Here is a 16089-nt window from a genome sequence, read left to right on the forward strand (position 1 = left end):
GACGAGATGGGGCAAGGGCCGTTTAGCGAGGGCGTCTGAGAAGCGGCTGCTGATCTCGAGGAGCTTTTATCGACGCTGCACAGCTGCACGACGGTCGACGGCACCGAGCGGAGCCTGCGAGGCGAGCGAGAAGGGCGAGTCTGCCGAGACGTCAGCTGGCCGAGCGACCAAAGTGAGCCTCGTCGCGCGAGGTCGGAGAGGCGGTGCTGCTGCCTGAGCTGTTGCGTCGTGCGGCGAGGTTCACCAGATATGGCCTGCCTCTCCTGGTCAAGGGACAGGAGGGATGGAGGGCTTTGCGAAGGTTGCCGTCCGCCCCCGTGGAAACAGAACGGGCGTGCGGTGCAACGCGAGCCCAGGTCAAGCTACTGCAACAGAGGCACAACAAGCGAGAGCGACGGCGGCGGAATGCGCCACCGATAAAGTGGACTGAGCACGCGAAGGGAGACTACGGTGAAAAGCAAGAACGCGGGAAGAAGGCGACGAGGGAATCCTGCGAGTGTGGTTGCGACGGCTGCGAAAGCTGCGAAGGAGGTGACAGGCGACAACATGGACGAGCGGAAGTACGATGCGGGCGAGCAGACGAAAAAGCGGTCCAGCAGGTCGCGACTACGACGACCCTGCCGCATCTCCGTTGCGAAGGAGGCCGTTACTGTCGAGCCAGTTGCGGATGGCGACCTACGGACCACGGCAAAAGTCAGAATTTCCAGTCGATACGATAGACGGGCTGACGAAACGCACCTCCGTCTCGTTCTCGGCTGCCACCAGGGTGGCGAAGCGGTCGGGCTGGTGGACACCGCACTGTAGTACAAGAAAAGGTAAGACCAAATCGATCTTGTTGGCCCAGTGAATCAGTGTAGAGCACGCACCTGCATGTAGAGGCGCAAGGCCGGGCGAAGGGCGGCGAGGCACACGCGCCTTTGCTCGTCCGAAAGCGGGATCGTCGCCGTCACGACCTCGCCGCTGTCGGCCGCTCCGTCCTCGCCATCGACGCTGCTCCGGCTGCGGTTGACCTCGTCGTCGGCGGCGTCGAGGCTGCGCTGGATCTCGGCGACCTTTTCGCGCGTGTTGAGCGCGATGGGCGGGGGGTGGTACCGCCCTCCGAGCAATTCGACATCGACCTGCAGCTGCGCATCGGGCGCGGTGAGCTGCACCCAGTGCGTCCCTGCCGGGGCGGGCGGGAGCGGACGCGGCTCGACGGGCGGCGGCGTGCGCGCCGCGCGAGAGTCGCTCGCGCCGTTGACGAGCGCGCTGAGTACACCGCCCTTGCTGCTCGAGTCGGACGTGCTCGTCGTGCCGTTAGACTGCGGCGCAGAAGCGACGCCATCGGCGCCGCTCTTGGACGGTGAAGCGACATCGTCGTCAACGAGCTGGAATAGCTGGCCAGCGAGCTTGAGGCGCTTCTGCTCTGGGTGCATGTAGATGCCGACGATGCGAAGGCAGGGCCCGCGCGCGGCCATCGTCTCGCGAAGGGTCTCGGGCGAGAGCTTAGCGGCCTTGGCGAAGTCCTCGAGCGCAAAGTCGAACTGTGCAGCGTCGGGAAGGATGCGCACGACGTCGCCCGCCCAGATATGCTCGGCGCCCCAGGTCAACGACTGGAAGCCGCAGTTGCTCCGCTGCTCCTCGACCGCAGCCTTCTGCTCGACATTGAGGTTCGGCTGCTCTTCGATGTGGTCGCTCGTAGGGACGTAGCGCTCGCTGCGGGTACGGGCGCGTCAGTATACTAGTCAACTGAGCGGATTAAGCGGAACACTGACTTGGTGCAGAAGTAGACGACGAGGCAAGCGGCAACCTGGAGCGCCATCCCAAAGACGGTGACCGCGTCTTCGTAGCACTCGAAGTCGCGAAGCTTGCTGCCGCGCGTGATGCGCTCGCCGTCCCACACGTGCTTGACCGCCTCGTGCTGGGCCATGTCGCTGTCCGACAGAGCCGCGGCCGGGTCGTGCGCGAGCCAGGGGCTGACGTCGACCTCGGGGACGGTGCGCAGCTCCTCCATGACGGCGAGGAGGCGCACGTCGTACGCGTAGCGCTGCTTGACGGCAAAGCGATGCTTCGGACCGAGAGGAGCCGGCGCCTTGTCGCCATCCTCCGTTGCCCCGCCCTCGCCTTCGCCATCCTCCGTCTTCGCCTCGCCCTTCTTCTTTTCCCGCTCGCCGTCCTGCCCGTCAGCGGTCCCGTTCGTCTGCGGCGGCGCCGCCTCGTCTCCCCCTTCTGGCGAGACCAGCTTGGCGTCGATGTCGACCTTGCGGCGCACGACGATGCCCGGCCAGTGCGTGATCTTCTTGTCCCCGCGCTGCGCGTCGCGCGAGACGAGCGGCGTCGGGAGCTTTGCCCACACGAGCTCGGCGAGGCGCGCGCTCCAAAAGCTCGCGAGGTCCTCGTCCTTCTGCCGCGCCTGGTACGACCCCTTGTACGTCGGCAAGCGGCGCGCCACGCCCTCGCCCTCGCCTGCCGCGTCGTCGTCTTCGTCGTCGTACGCGACGGCACCGTCGACGCCGCCGTCGTGCGTGCGGCGCTTCTTCTTGCCCTTGTGCTTCTTGCGCGGGTCGCCCGCCGCGAGATCTGGCAGGAGCTTCTCCGTGCCCGGGTCGCCCATCCGCGCAACTTTGGCCGTCGCGGTCCCGCTCGCGCCGTCTGCTCCGCCCGCCTTGCGCGTGACGACGGGCGTCCCGCCGCCGCCCGTCTGGCTCGAGACGGAGCTGGCGCGCCCGTCGGTGAGGCCGACGATGCGATTCACGTCGCCCTGCGTGCGCTTGGCACAGTACTTGCACTCGCACTTGAGCGTGTCGGCCGGGCCGTGCTGCAGGAGCCAATACAGGTGCGGGACAAACTCGTTCGCCGTGCGGAACTTGTGCGTCGCGGCCGAGCCTGCCAGGGTCGTGCACGTTAGCAACACATTCTTGCGAGGTGAGACCGAGTGGACGGACCGAAGACATAGACGTCGGTACGACACTGGTTCGAGCCCGTCGTGGCGTGGTGCACGGTGAAGAGGTGCCCGGCCGGCAGCTCCTCGATCGCCCAGTATTCCTGCTTGGCTCCTGTGAGCGTTGTCCAAGTCAGCATGAGCTTCTGCGAACGAGACGAGAGATTGAGAAGGCCGGCATGGCGACGTACCTGGCGAGATGAGATTCAGCTTTTTGGCCAGCTCCTCGCCGACCTTTTCGCGGAAGCTCTTGTGCCGCCCCGTGTCAGGATCCTGGCACTCGTACCACGACTCGCGGCCGTTGACCTTGTGCCCCGGCTGGCGCTCCTCGATGGGCGGCCACCTGCGCGCGTCGCCGTCCGACACGTCCTGATTGATGACGATCAGGTGGGGCGACGAGCGCGAGTTGTGCGACGAGCGCTTGACCGTGTAGTGCGGGAGCGGCGGGGGCACGTACGGCCCGCTGTGGCCGCTGCCGCCGCCGGCACCAGCGGCGGTGGACGTGCGGTGTCGCTTGCGCGGCGGACCCTGCGAGGTCGAGGCCGTGGACGAGGTCGAAGCTTTCGCCGGGGAGGCGCTGCTGCTTGCGGGGCGCTTGCTGGTCGAGGCGGGCGCGAGGGCGGGGCGCTTGCCCTTGTCTTTGCCTTTTGACGAGGACGAGGCGGCGGCGTCGTCCGAGTCTGCGAGCTCGTCGAAGTCGTCGTCGTCCGTCTGCGGGTTGTTGGCTGCCCTGGGTGCAACGGGAGAAGGTGCCGAGCTGGTGGCAGGGCCGAAGAGGGCCGCCGAGGGGTTGGCGAGGGCAAGGGACGACGACGACGCGGCGGTGCTCGCCTGCATCGCTTCTGGTGCAGTAGCAGTCGCACTGCTGAGGCTTGTTGAGCTGGTCTGCAGGGTTCTCGGGCGAGTCCGAGGCGAGGTGGGCGGGAGAGAAGCGGGATCGACTGGAGATGAGCGAAGTCGAGGGGAAAGCGGCGGCAAGCGGTGCGGCAAGCTAGCAGGCGGTCTGGTGCGAGGACTGGGTCCCTGACAGCGCTCTGTGCTTGCGTGCACGCCGTCGAATCGAGTGTAGCGCGACGGGAGAGGGAGAGGGGCCGCGAGACTGTGTTTGAGCAAACCTAGTCCGAATACATTTGCTCCCCCGCCTCGCCTAGTCCCAGCCGGTTCGACTTCTCCTCTCGCTCTGACGCTTCCGCTCGAGCACTTGCACGATGGACGACGACGCTGCCGTGCTTGCAGAGATTGCTCGCCTCACCAGTGCGCTGTCCCCGCCTCGCCCCGTCCCTCGCTCGCTCTGCTGACCACTCCTCCTTGCTGTCCGCTTCATCGTCTTCGCCACTGCGCTCGCAACAGGCGCAATCGAGCAGCGCAAGGCCGGAACTTACACTCCCCCACCTTACACCTCTGCTCGAGGTCGCGGCTCTCGCGGGCGCGGTCGAGGCGGACGCGGCGCCTCGTTCGCTCCTCATCGTAACGCAACCTGGGTCGCACCGGGTCGCAGTGGAGCGTCGACGCCCGCAGCCGCAGACGAATCGAATCCCAACCCGGCGACGAGCTCGAGTCGACCCGTCACGCCCGCTGTCGTGCCGCCGCCGCCGGGGCCAAAGGGCTACCGCAACCAGACCCTCGTCCTCAACAAGCCCGCAAACACAGACGCAGCTGCCGAGCAGTCGACCTCGACTGCCTCGTCGACCATTGCGAGCGGGCGCACGACCCCCATCGGAACGCAGACGGCCGCCGAGACGCCCAAACCTGCGCCGACCGTGCCGCCGCCCGCTCAGCGCGAAGTCGTCATTGACGGCGTCGTCTTTGTCGCCGACACCCGCGGCAACAAGCTCGTGCGTAAGCCAGGTGCGTCGTGCCTCCCCCGTCAAGAGCAGAACCGTCTCGCTCACCGTCTTCTCGCAGACGCCGCCCCTTCCGACTCGGTCGCTTCTGCCGCCTCGACCGCCACGCCGTCCTCCCCCTCGCTCTCGACCCCGCGTCGCACCTCCCACCTCGGCACGACCTACATCCGCACAAAATCGGGCAACCTCGTCTCGCTCGCGTTTGCACGGCGGCGCAAGGAGCTCGCCGACGCGCGCGCCGCAAAGGGCGAGGAGCTCCTCGGCAAGCGGGAAAGGCTCGACAAGCTCGTCGGGATGGTCAAGGGCGTGCAGGCAGCGAGGAGCGCGGGCGCGAGGGGGAGAGGAAGAGGGAGGGGACGAGGGTGCGTCATGACGCTCCTGCGCGGAAGCCGGTGGCGATCCTTGCTCACCGTTTTCCTGCGCTCTCCCTGGCTGGTGATGACCACAGAGGGTTTGCGCGACCCACCAAGCCGAAGTCGGACAAGCTGTGCCGCTTCTTTCAGCGAACTGGTCAGTCGCCGCGAATATCGGCGGCATACGCAATGCCAGGGCCGTGGACTGCGAGGTCGTCCAGTTGAAGTGGCAGAGCTGACTATCCGAGTGCCTCGAACAGGCCAGTGCTCCCGCGCCCACACGTGCCCGTACGTGCACGACTCTGCCAAGATCGCCATCTGCCCCGCCTTTCTGCGCTCTTCGTGCCCGCGCACGCCCTCGACCTGCGCCCTCTCGCACACGCCGAACGCCCACCGCTCGCCGCACTGCGTCCACTTTCCCTCGTGCGCGCGCGGCGCCGCGTGCCCGTACGCGCACGTCGTCGTGAGCGCGCACGCGCCCGTCTGCCGCGACTTTGTCGAGCTCGGGTGGTGCGACCGCGGAGACGAGTGCGACAAGAGGCACGTGCGCGAGTGCTGGAGGTTTGCCGAGACGGGGAGGTGCGACGTCAAGGGGTGCAGGGAGCCGCACGTGCTGCGGAGGAGCCACGACGGTGAAGACGACGCGGAGAAGGACGACGATGACGAGGATGGCGAGGAAGAGGAAGAAGGCGAGGTTGCGGACACAGCGGACGAAGACGAGACCGACGACAACGACGAAGACCGCCCAAGAAAGCGCCGTGCGACTTCGCCTGCGGTGGGCATCTCCGGCGCGGCGGGGCGGCGGATGCTCGAGGCCGCGCAGAAGAAGCGACGACGGGCAGACGCCGCTGCAGGCGGGTTCGGGCAGCAAGAGGACTTTGTCCAGCTCATGGTCCCGCTTACTGACGATGAGGACGAAGACGAGGAGGGCATGTCGGTCGACTCGGATGACCTCGACAGCGCAGACGAGGGAGAACAGGCCGCATCACAACCTGCAGCCCCCGCTGCGGCACCAGCTCCTGCGGCAGCCAAGGGGAAGGCCATAGAGGAGGACGAGATTGACTACGGCCTGTCAGACGACGATGAGGAGCAGCAGGTCACGCGGCTACTGCGCCCTTGAGCCGACCTGACTGACTTATACGGGTTCGTTCACGCTCGCCTCGCTCGCTGTTGACCGCTGAACGCTCTGGCTCGGCCTGCGAAGAGGTCCGCCTCGCTCATCGTTCGCTCCTGTTGAGCCCCTCTTTTCTCTCCTTGCAACGCAGACACAACGTTCATGTCCCTTGCTAGCTTGATGAGAGCGGGAAGGCGAGCGGAGAGCGTTACAGCGATACAACAGCGGGAACAGCGGGGGCCAGTCTATGCAGCGCGCTACTCATCCTTCCAGTGCAGGAGCACCTTCTTTCCCCTTCCCTCCTGCACCCTCGTCATGACGTTGCTCAGCACCTGCGCGACCTCGTCGTCGGTCCCGGCGAGCGAGACGACCTCGGTCTCGGGCTCGCGCAGCTTGCCGCCGTGCACGAGCGCTGCGAGGCGCTGCATCATCGTCTGACGCTCAGAGGGATGCGTCTGCACCCAGTTGGAGAGCCAGAATCCCGTGCTGCGCAAGCCAGAATTCGGTCAGTGCGAAGCGACGGAGAGCGAGACGCGAACTGGACGCACGAGACGAGGCGCTTGAAGATGAAGAGCGAAGGCGGGAGGGCGAGCGCCGTCTTGGCCATGCCACCGTACGTCACTTGGAGTTGGACAGGACCGTCAGATGAGGGTGAAAGTGCGAAACAGGGGACTGAAAGCGAGAGCCGTACCGAGCCTGCCATCCATCGCCAGAAGCTTTGCCATCTCGGCCGTCTCCTTCCCTCCGACGCAGTTCAGCGCGAGGCGCAGCTCGCCGTCTTTGCCGACCCATTCCTTGATCTTCTGACGCGTGTTGTTGTCGCGCAAAAGGAATTCGTCGTACGTCAGGACGTGGTCAGCGCCGAGCGCCGTATGCGACTGCTTGAGCTCGTCGATCGAAGGCCTGGGAATCCAGAGGTCAACAGAGGACCTGTGAACCGGCCGAGAAAGCGGGGACAGCGCACCGGTCTCGCACAAGGTTGATGGTTCCGACGCCCCACTCTCGCGCCAGCTGGATCACCGCCACCCCGACAGCGCTGTTGGCGCCGTTCTGGATCACCCATTGCTTCTTTCTGCTCTTGCTCTCACCGCTGCGCGCGGGCTCCTCTGGGTTGAGCGGGACAAAGTCGGACAGCATGCGCCAGGCTGTCGGCGGATTGATGGCGAGCGTCGCGGCTTGGCGCAGAGTGAGCGGCGAAGAGGCGGGCAGAGGGATGAGAGAGGTGAAGGGAATGTTGGCATGGGACTGCCAAGTACCTGTAGGACACTCACGCGTCAACCAAGCATGATGAGCAGGCAGCCGTCCGGAACTAACCGAGTTGAGGTGCGCCCATCACGACTGAGTGAGCAATGAGTCAGGCTCGCTGCAATCTCAGGACGTGGTTCAGCAGTATATACCCCTGTCGCCCACTTTGAGCTTGTTCTCAACCTCGCCGTCCTCCTCGAACCCCTCGACAGTCGCGACGCCCTCGTTCCCCATGATGCTGACCGGCTCGGGGCCGATGTCCTCGCGCACCTGAGGCTTGGAGGGGTAGACGCCCTGGATGACATTCTGCACGGGGGGAAGCGTGAGCTGTCAGCGATTGCCGCGGCATGGAGACCGGAGGTGGGGCGCACAATGTCGGCGGGGTCTGCGGGCGAGAGAGGCCGTGTAAGCGGGAGCACAGCTCTTGCGGAGCAGCTCTAAGCACGCACTGACTGCGCCCAGCTCGAACCGGAGGCGAACCTGGCCCTTGTCGAGCTTCGGAAGGCGGTAGCGGTGAGCCCGGAGCACCTTGGCCGGGTCGCCGTGCTCGGCAAACACGACTGCACGGGACTCGTGCGAGCATGTGCTGCCTGCTAGCACCCGTGCGCTGCTCGACAGAGAGCGGCGTCCCGCGGTACCGAGTTGTGCGAGGGGAAGTTGCCGGACCAGCGTCATGGCAGGCGAGAGCGAGGCGGGATTGTGCGCTGGCGTGTGCTTGCGTGGGCGTGTGCAGCTTGCGGCAGCTCTGTGCGCGCTTCGCAAGGCCGACAGATGAGAGAGCGGAGCGCGGGGAAGGCGAAGAAGCGGGGACGACGGGGACGAAGAGGAGCTGGCGCAGGCAAGGAAAGCAAGCATGCCGTCCTTGCCCGTTGATACGAATCACGCGCTTCGGCTGATACTCAATAGTGCGCACCTGCGCGTCGCCGAACGAAGATCATTGTTGCCTCCCTTCCCCCTCGTCCGCTTCCGCGTGATTGGGATCTTTCCCTTCTCTCAAGAGTTGTCCGCTCACAAGGTGGCACAGACCCCGAGAGGCCCGAGAGGGAGGCACCACAAAGCTATTCGACCGTTTCAAGCGCGTCGACTGCGACCCGTGTCGACGGCGACCTTCTCAACAAGCCAGCGACGACGTATTCCTCCCTCGTCCTGCAAGCGCCGCATGCCCTGTCACTTCTCCGCGCTCGCATTGACGAGATCCTGGTCGATCGAGAGCCACGTGACGTCCTTGGCCTTGTAAAGGCGAGGCGAAGCCCAGGACTGCGCCTGCGGAACTGCGATGGTACCCCTTGTCTGGCCATGAAATTCGGTGTCAGCTAGCCAGTGCAGTGCTCGTCAGTGTACAGGCGAGAGCGCTAAAACGCACCACCTGGCGCCAGGACTTGCCGACGGCTTCCGTTCCATCGGAAAAATGAACCGTGAAGACGGCGCCGAGCTGGAGCATTTCGTCGATGGTTGTCGTGTCCGCGTCGTACTTGGCGTTGTAGAGCATCCCGTCTATGGCACGAAAGAAGCTCTCGGGCGCAAGGCGGCTTGAAGGGCGGGAGTGAGGGTGCACGGAGCGGAAGTGCGCCGCCAAGTCTGAGTAAGGCAGCTTGAGCAGACATGCGTTGCATTCGAGAAGGGAAAGGGCAAGCGCGAGGACGGCGTCGACCTGTTCGTCGGGGAGCTTGGCGTGAAGTGGGGCGAGCACGCGACCGTTCGGTCCGTCAACAAAGGCGATCGGCTCCTTCTCGATGGCGCGCTTGATGGGCCTGTTGAGCTGGACGCCGCGGTCCAAGAGCTGCTGTCCGATCATGTCGAAGTAGGAGAACTTGTCCTGCTGGCGGATCGCCTCAATCTCGACTGCGAGCTCCAGCTTGAGCGCTGGCCAGGTCTTCGGGTCGACGACAGCTTCGGCCGGCTGCCAGAGCACCTTGACATCGTCGAAAGTCGTAAACGCTTCGAAACTCGGGAAGGCCTGCTGCTGAACTGGCGACGCAGCCATGAAGAGCTGATTGTACAGGGGACGAAGCGCTCCCCGGCGGCGGGATCGCCGATCCTGCTCTTCGTGCAGCAACCTCGCAGACTTCTGACGATCGACTTCGGTCAGGATTTTCGGCCGGATGCGACTCCATTCTGCGTGTGAACAATCAGCTCGCGCTGGTGAGGGCGAAACGACGAAAGGACGCACCGCGCTCAGTCAGCTCCTTTGGCGAAGTGACTGCAGGCTGAGCGGAACTGAGGAACTTGTGGAGGTCGCGGTAGCTATGCGAGCGACGTCTCGTCAGCTGTGATACGCACGCAAGCGGTGGCAAGACTCACTCGCGCTCGTCGTAGCCGAGCTCGGCGAGCTTGGCGAAGATGCTGCATGACTCAGCGATGAGACGACCGCCGAGCTAGACACAGCAATGCATCGGACTCACGCCTTGCGCCGCGTCTTGGTCTTCACCTCGTCCTCCTTGAGATTGTCGTCGACGCTGCGCAACTCGAAGGCGAAGATGGTCTTGGCGTCTTTCGCTACGTCGACGCGGAGCTTGCTGCGCTCGTTATAGAACTGGGTGAGGACGCTCGTTTGGCTCGTCGTCGCCTGCTCGCCCTTCCCGCTGCCCTCGAGCGAGTGCAAGCGCTGCGAGGTGGCAAGGACGTCCGGCTCCCAGTAGTGCAGCTCGCCGTCGGCGCGCAAGTTGCCCTGAGCGTTCCCTGCGTGAAGGAAAGTCAGTCACGGGTCAGTTCGAGCAATGGAGAAGCGCACATTCTGTCGAGAGGGAGCACGCAAATGAGGACGGGTGCAGACTAGAATGCCTCTTGCGGATGTCCGTTTCGACGCGCAGACTGTTCGATGAGTGCAATCAGAAAGTGATGTACCGGGAGAGAATGCTGCGCGCAGGACGAGCGGACGCGAAACACACTTTTCGCTCAGGTGCGCCTTGCACGCGCGGACACGAACGTAGTGGTCGACCTCGGTCTTGCGCTTGGTCGTGCCGCAGATCTGGCCCGTTGAGGCGTCAGTAAAGCCACGATCCGTCCCTTTTGAGCGGGTTGAACGAACCTGGCACGCCTTGCCCTGCACGAGGAAAGCGTACATCGGCTCGGCGAGGTCGGCCTCGAGGTCGGGCATGCCGACCGACCTGCGAGCAGCGACCCAGACCGGCTCAGACGCCTTGCTGTCAAGCGTGCGGTGGACGGCTTTCGAGGTCTGCGAGATGGAAAGAAGCGTCGCCGGGTCGACTAGGCCGCAGATCTGCGAGCACGGCCCGGTCAGACCAAGTGCCACAGTCGGATGGAGCAGAGCTAGTCGCCTGGTAAAGCAAGTCGAACGGGAGACTGCTGAAGAGATCGTTGCCCCTCGTCGCGGCCCTGCCCCTCGCGCCCTTTTTGCCAGACTTGCGCTTCTTCGGCGGGCGAGGCGCGTCTGTAGCGCGGCGGGAGCAGATTTAGCCCCTTCACCCGTCGGACGACCTTCCGAGAGCCGCGCACCGCTTTCCTCGTCATCGTCCTCGATCTCGTCCGCCTCCTTGTTCTTGCCCTTGTCGGCCTTGGAGGGAGGCACGTCCACTTTGGCCTTGCTCATGGAGGTACTGTGACTCGTGCTGGGGCGAAGCGAGGGCGCCATGACGCGAGAAGGACGAATGCGACTGAGGGGAAGCTCGGAGAGCCAGGTGGGGGAGCGGACCATGCGAGGTCGACCTCCTCCTTAACCCTGCTTCTCGGTTGCACTGTTTTCGTTGAGCAATGCAAGAGTAGCAGGCCCAGTTGCGCGCCACTAGGACCGCTCTCGCTGTCCCTTCCGCTCCTGCATGCCGAACTGGACCACGAGCACGAGATGCGAAGATATGTCTTGAGCTGCGGGGTCGCACCCTGCAGCCTTCAGGCTTCCTCAGAATGTCTCACGAGGTCCAGCGGCGCTTGCGTGAGCGGACTGAAGTGCCCTACAAGGTCTGGCTTACCTGACTTCACGTCCGCTTACAGCTGCTGATCGGAAAGACTGACCTCGTTACACAACCTGGGGCCTTCACAGCAGACCTTGACCGAGAGGATCAGAGGAGTTATGCGTAGTTTGGGAGGCGGTAGATCAGTCGCTGGCGGTGGGTGTACTCTGGGCGGAACGAGGCGAGGGAAAGCGCCTCGTGGGCAAGTGAATGGGTAGCCGTGCCGTGGTGCACAGAAGCAGCGCTTGAGGTGCTCTGTAGTCGAGGTAGACATCCGGTCAGCTAAAGCGGAGACAAGGGGAACAAGGTCCTCACTCCTCCCTTGACGGCGTACAGGGTCGAAACAAATAGCACGCGCAAAGGTTCCTTGCCCTTGACCTGCGCTGGCACTTCTGCGAGCCAGATTGCGTCGCCTGGGTGTCGCGCCAGGTGCTTGACCGCCTCATCGCCGAGTATGCGCGTGCCCGCATGATCGCGCGGTTTGGGCTTGTAGAGCGGCCAGAGCTGCTGCCAGACGATTGGGCCTTTGCCTGTAGAGGTCAACAACTTCGTCAGCACACGTTCAAAGGTGCAGAGGGGACCAGGCAAACCGATCTGGACCCGGCCCGACTTGTCCTCGAACGCTCGAAAGACGACATTGGGCATGAAGATATTGGCATTACGGCGATCACCTTCGCGATGCGAGAGCATCTGCGGACCAGCCACTAGCTGTACATGCCCGTTTGCGTCCGCCTTGACTTCTTTGCGGGTGGCAATGTAGGCAACGCCGCTGGGCGAGACCAAGGTTGCAAGGGGGATCCCGCTGACCGTCATGATGAGGTCTGCGTTCGCATCTACGGGGTAACGATTCAGCATTGCTTCTTCCGTGGGATGGGAAGCGGCGCACTGTCCTGTGCCGGTTCCAGCCGCTCAACATCAAGAATGACCGGGTAGTACGGCGCGCCAAGCTCGTAGGACGAGTGCTGGCCGTCGGCCGAGCGATCCAGCCGTCCGCCAACAACCAGGTCCGCAATGTTGATAGCGTCGCTCGCCCAGGCACGAAGAAGTTCGGCCACGGTCCAGCCGACCGCCTTGGGGCCAGCATTGGCGTCGTCAATGTCGCTTACGAGGAAGCGCGAAGCCATTCCGTAGTGTCACGAGATAGAAACGAAAGAGGGACGAAGCATGGCCTGCTGAAGATCGGAGAGGAGCATGAACCCGTCCGTGGAAAATCCGCGGCGTCACCGATGAGACAGGAGACGTTGAGCAGAACAGACGAGCCCTGGAAGGCCGCAGGTCTGACCTGCGCTTTGGCAGAAGGCAGGACGGCGGCTCCTGTCGACCGAGCTTGGTTTTGTGCGAGAGTCGCGTGCGGTCAGCAAGTGGCCGCCACGCCTGAGATTCCGGTCGGCTGAAGCAATTCAGGCCCTGAGCCACACGCGCTGAGATTGCGTCGAGCGTCTGTGCGAGGTGGTCGACCTACTGAGCAACCTGGCCGATCTAAGCGAGGCCTGGCTGATCCAAGCGAGGTTGACGAGCGCGCGAGAACAAGCGCGAGCTCCGAGCTGGCTGACCTGACGCTGCAGACCCCGCACGAGCGCCGCTGTCGGGAGCTGAGCTGTGCAAGCAGCGTTCAATCGTCAGAACCTTGAGCGGCCGCATGCGTGAATCGTCGTTGCCGAGCATTTCAAGGTGCGAGCCAAGTGCGAGCGGAAGTGAGGATGCATGAGGAGGTCGGCACTCGTCTCACTCATCCGTGCCAACGCGCGTGCAGTGCTACGTCGAGACGCTGTACACGTCTATAATCATTTGTGAGCTCGATAGCTGCACCGTGAGCTGCGTCGCTAGACGAGCGTGCCGAGGCGATGAGCGTGCACGCCCTGAAGGGTCGCCTTCGCCAGTGAAGACAGGGCCGCGTTCTAGAGCAGTCGTTCGATGCGGTGTATGTCGCAGCCCTGGTGAGTGGTCGGCGGGACGTGCACGGCTGCGCCGATGGAGGAAGACGACGAGGTTCTCGACTGCACGGCACACGGGCTGGAGGAGTGCCGGCGGGGCTTCGACGGACATAGCAGCCATGGGTCACTCCAGCGCGCAGGAGTACGCAGTCTGCAGAGTCAGGTAAGCGACAGATGAGGCGACGCGAAGAGGCGGTGCTGCTTCTCGATCGCGTCTTCTGCGTCGTCCCCTTTTCGCCTGGACGCCTGCTGGTCCTGAAGATCTGCTGCAAGCTCTAGTGTGGTCCGGCTCGAGCGCGTACCACCGGGCCGAGCTGCTGCCACCTGCTTCACCCCCGCTCGCTCCGCCTCGACGACAAACGGCCTTCTCGCGCAAACACTGCAACCGCTTTGTAGCGCATGTAGCCCGGTAGGCGTGTCGAAATCACGCGAGAGCATCCTCTTCATCCCGAGCCGTGCTCACCTGTCTGCGCTTCCACAGCTTGTCGATCCTTGGATCACCCCCTCCTACTCTGCATCTGGCTTCCGAGGCCGTCGAAAGCGTTCCCCTTCTTCTCTCGTCCGCGACATGGGCGTGCGCGACCTCACCGCCATCGCCAAGAAGTTTGCGCCGACCTGCGTCACGCCCCAGCCGTCCCTCCGCGCCTTTGCCGGCAAGCGCCTCGCTATAGACGCCAACCTCCTCACGACCAAATTCCACTACGCCGGCGCCGGCACGTGCAGCCCCTCTGCGACGTCCAGCGAAGAGGGAGCAGAGGCGCACCGCCATGCGCGCGCGTGGTACTACTTTCTCGAGGCGCTCCGGAAGGAGGACATCCGTCCCGTCGTCGTCTTCGACGGCTCGACGCGCGTCAAGGCCAAGGAGCGCGAGAACGAGCGCAGGAGGAAGGCGCGCGAACTGCAGCGCTTGCGCGCTGCGGCAGAGGGCGACCGCGGTGAGCGCTTACGCGAGATCAGGAAGGTGTGGAGCGACGTCGACATCGAGGAGCGCGGGACCGTTGCCGAGACTTTCCGCTCGATTGTCGCGCAAGTATTCAAGCGAGCACACACGAAACAAGCCGCGCAGTCGATCGTCGACAAGCTAGACTTGCCGGCATCTGCGGAAGGTGACGAGTCGTCGCTCCCATCGCCTCTGTCGCCTGTCAATGCGCCGAGAACGCCGGCCGCGCGTGACGGACCGATCTCACAAGTTGATCAAAAAGAGACCGCGACCCCCCTGCATCATGCCGCTACCACTGAGGTCGAATCGCCGTCGCCAGTCCCGAATGCTTCTGTCCTCGAGCCGGTCAGAGTCCGTCTCGCGCGCTTCAAAGCCGACCACCTTCCCCACTGACCCATTCCACGAATAACAGCGATCCGAGCTTCTTGCGGAGGAGACGAATCTCTCGAACGCGAGCAAGCTTCTCGCCTCACCCGCCTTCGGCACCTTGAGCGCCCCCGTCGTCGCTCTCTTCTCCCTTTACACTGCCTATCGCGCCGACTCGAGCAACCCAATCTACTCGAAGAACCAGGCTCTCGTCACGACCGACGAGGGTGCCTTCTTCCGCTCGATCCTCCAGCCTGAATCGCCCAGGGCGCTCATCTCGCTTGAAGACGTCGACATCGTGAGCGACGACACCAAGGTCGAGCTCGACGAGATCATTGAGCGCAGCGACAAGCTGAGTGCGAGCCACACCAAGCGGAGCGAGGCAGTGCCGTACACTGCTTTCCGTGAGGTCCGGGTGCGTGCTTCCGTTGTCTGACTTTCAAAGCTCGGGACTGACTGAGCCTGCGTAACAGCGCCTCGTTCAAGCAATGGGTGTGCCCTTCCTCGAGCCTGCGCCGTCCGAGCCGCACGAAGCCGAAGGCGTCTGTTCGGCGCTGCACGCGCTCGGGCTCGTCGACTACGTCGTGAGCGAAGACACGGACGTCGCCGTGTACGGCGCGCCGCTCCTGCGCCGCATCACCGTCACGCCCGCGGGCACGGGGCGCGAGACGCGCGAGCCGATGAATGTGCTCGACCCGGTCAGGCTCCGCGACGAGCTTGGGTTGAGCAAGGAGGAGTTTGTGGACTTTGCGCTGCTCTGCGGAACCGACTTCACCGAGCGCATCCCCAAGTGCGCTTCGCTTCCGTTCTGCCGCAATGAGCTCCTGCTGACATTCACCCCTCGCAGTCTCGGCCCGGTGACGGCGCTCAAGCTCATCAAGGAGCACAAGTCGATCGAGGCCGTCCTGTCAGCCACGGTCGGGCGCTACTCCCCGCTCGACGGCGACGTCCCCGCCTACCTGCAGACGGTGCGCGACGCGCGCGCCATCTTCCTCACGCTGCCGAACCTCCCGCTCCCGACCTCTTCTACCTCGGCGTCCGCCGCTTCCGCCGACCTGCTACACCCGCCCATCCCACCTGTCAACCCAGACGACGACGATGCACTCATGCCCGCACCGTCCTCGTCCTTCCTCGGCTCGCTCGATCCTTCGCCTCCCGCGCCCGAGCTGCCCGCCCTCCTCCGCTCGTACGGGATCTCGCGCCCGACCTTCTCGCCCGTCCCCGTGTCGTACCCGCCTGACTCAGACGAGTGGGAAGACGACGAGCTCGAGGTGCTCGAGGATGCGCTGCGACTCGACCTGGGCGACGATGGCGAGGCGCCGCTTCCCCTTGACGAGGAAGACGAGGCAGCGGACGGTCCCGCGGGCGCCGCGAAGCAGAAGCAGAATGAGGCGCTGAGTGCAGAGTTCGAGCGGATGTTCCTCTGATGCGGTGCTGTATGCATTCGTCGCAGGATGTGACTTGT

At 64.4% G+C, this 16089-nt stretch overlaps 6 protein-coding genes across 6 annotated transcripts; 2 read left to right on the plus strand and 4 right to left on the minus strand.

Annotated features, from left to right (window-relative positions):
* Nucleotides 1–606: 606 nt before the first annotated feature.
* On the minus strand, nucleotides 607–3757 carry JCM10292_003306 (uncharacterized protein; the record flags this gene model as incomplete). Its single annotated transcript, XM_076648519.1, has 6 exons — nucleotides 607–675; nucleotides 739–798; nucleotides 867–1695; nucleotides 1755–2865; nucleotides 2925–3035; nucleotides 3112–3757. 6 exons carry the CDS (start codon nucleotides 3755–3757, stop codon nucleotides 607–609), a joined length of 2826 nt encoding a protein of 941 aa, XP_076505959.1.
* A 371-nt stretch (nucleotides 3758–4128) lies between these two features.
* On the plus strand, nucleotides 4129–6237 carry JCM10292_003307 (uncharacterized protein; the record flags this gene model as incomplete). The annotated part of the gene is made up of 5 exons (XM_076648520.1): nucleotides 4129–4174; nucleotides 4271–4768; nucleotides 4826–5126; nucleotides 5213–5274; nucleotides 5378–6237. The coding sequence occupies 5 exons, from the start codon at nucleotides 4129–4131 to the stop codon at nucleotides 6235–6237; spliced, it is 1767 nt and encodes a 588-aa protein (XP_076505960.1).
* A 251-nt stretch (nucleotides 6238–6488) lies between these two features.
* Nucleotides 6489–8151, minus strand: ETR1 (enoyl-[acyl-carrier-protein] reductase; the record flags this gene model as incomplete). The annotated part of the gene is made up of 8 exons (XM_076648521.1): nucleotides 6489–6717; nucleotides 6780–6852; nucleotides 6923–7134; nucleotides 7196–7487; nucleotides 7546–7569; nucleotides 7629–7782; nucleotides 7848–7861; nucleotides 7926–8151. 8 exons carry the CDS (start codon nucleotides 8149–8151, stop codon nucleotides 6489–6491), a joined length of 1224 nt encoding a protein of 407 aa, XP_076505961.1.
* Nucleotides 8152–8643: 492 nt separating this feature from the next.
* Nucleotides 8644–11068, minus strand: JCM10292_003309 (F-box protein; the record flags this gene model as incomplete). Its single annotated transcript, XM_076648522.1, has 10 exons — nucleotides 8644–8766; nucleotides 8840–9591; nucleotides 9647–9720; nucleotides 9778–9819; nucleotides 9879–10155; nucleotides 10208–10287; nucleotides 10365–10444; nucleotides 10505–10696; nucleotides 10755–10867; nucleotides 10933–11068. The coding sequence occupies 10 exons, from the start codon at nucleotides 11066–11068 to the stop codon at nucleotides 8644–8646; spliced, it is 1869 nt and encodes a 622-aa protein (XP_076505962.1).
* Nucleotides 11069–11501: 433 nt separating this feature from the next.
* Nucleotides 11502–12508, minus strand: JCM10292_003310 (uncharacterized protein; the record flags this gene model as incomplete). The annotated part of the gene is made up of 4 exons (XM_076648523.1): nucleotides 11502–11639; nucleotides 11700–11914; nucleotides 11975–12205; nucleotides 12271–12508. 4 exons carry the CDS (start codon nucleotides 12506–12508, stop codon nucleotides 11502–11504), a joined length of 822 nt encoding a protein of 273 aa, XP_076505963.1.
* Nucleotides 12509–13886: 1378 nt separating this feature from the next.
* JCM10292_003311 (uncharacterized protein) lies at nucleotides 13887–16051 on the plus strand (the record flags this gene model as incomplete). The annotated part of the gene is made up of 4 exons (XM_076648524.1): nucleotides 13887–14609; nucleotides 14671–15039; nucleotides 15098–15414; nucleotides 15472–16051. 4 exons carry the CDS (start codon nucleotides 13887–13889, stop codon nucleotides 16049–16051), a joined length of 1989 nt encoding a protein of 662 aa, XP_076505964.1.
* Nucleotides 16052–16089: the final 38 nt, after the last annotated feature.

The sequence above is a fragment of the Rhodotorula paludigena genome, assembly GCF_050403205.1.
Source record: "Rhodotorula paludigena JCM10292 DNA, Rt_paludigena_JCM10292v1_ctg16, whole genome shotgun sequence".
In the NCBI taxonomy this organism is placed as follows: domain Eukaryota; kingdom Fungi; phylum Basidiomycota; class Microbotryomycetes; order Sporidiobolales; family Sporidiobolaceae; genus Rhodotorula; species Rhodotorula paludigena.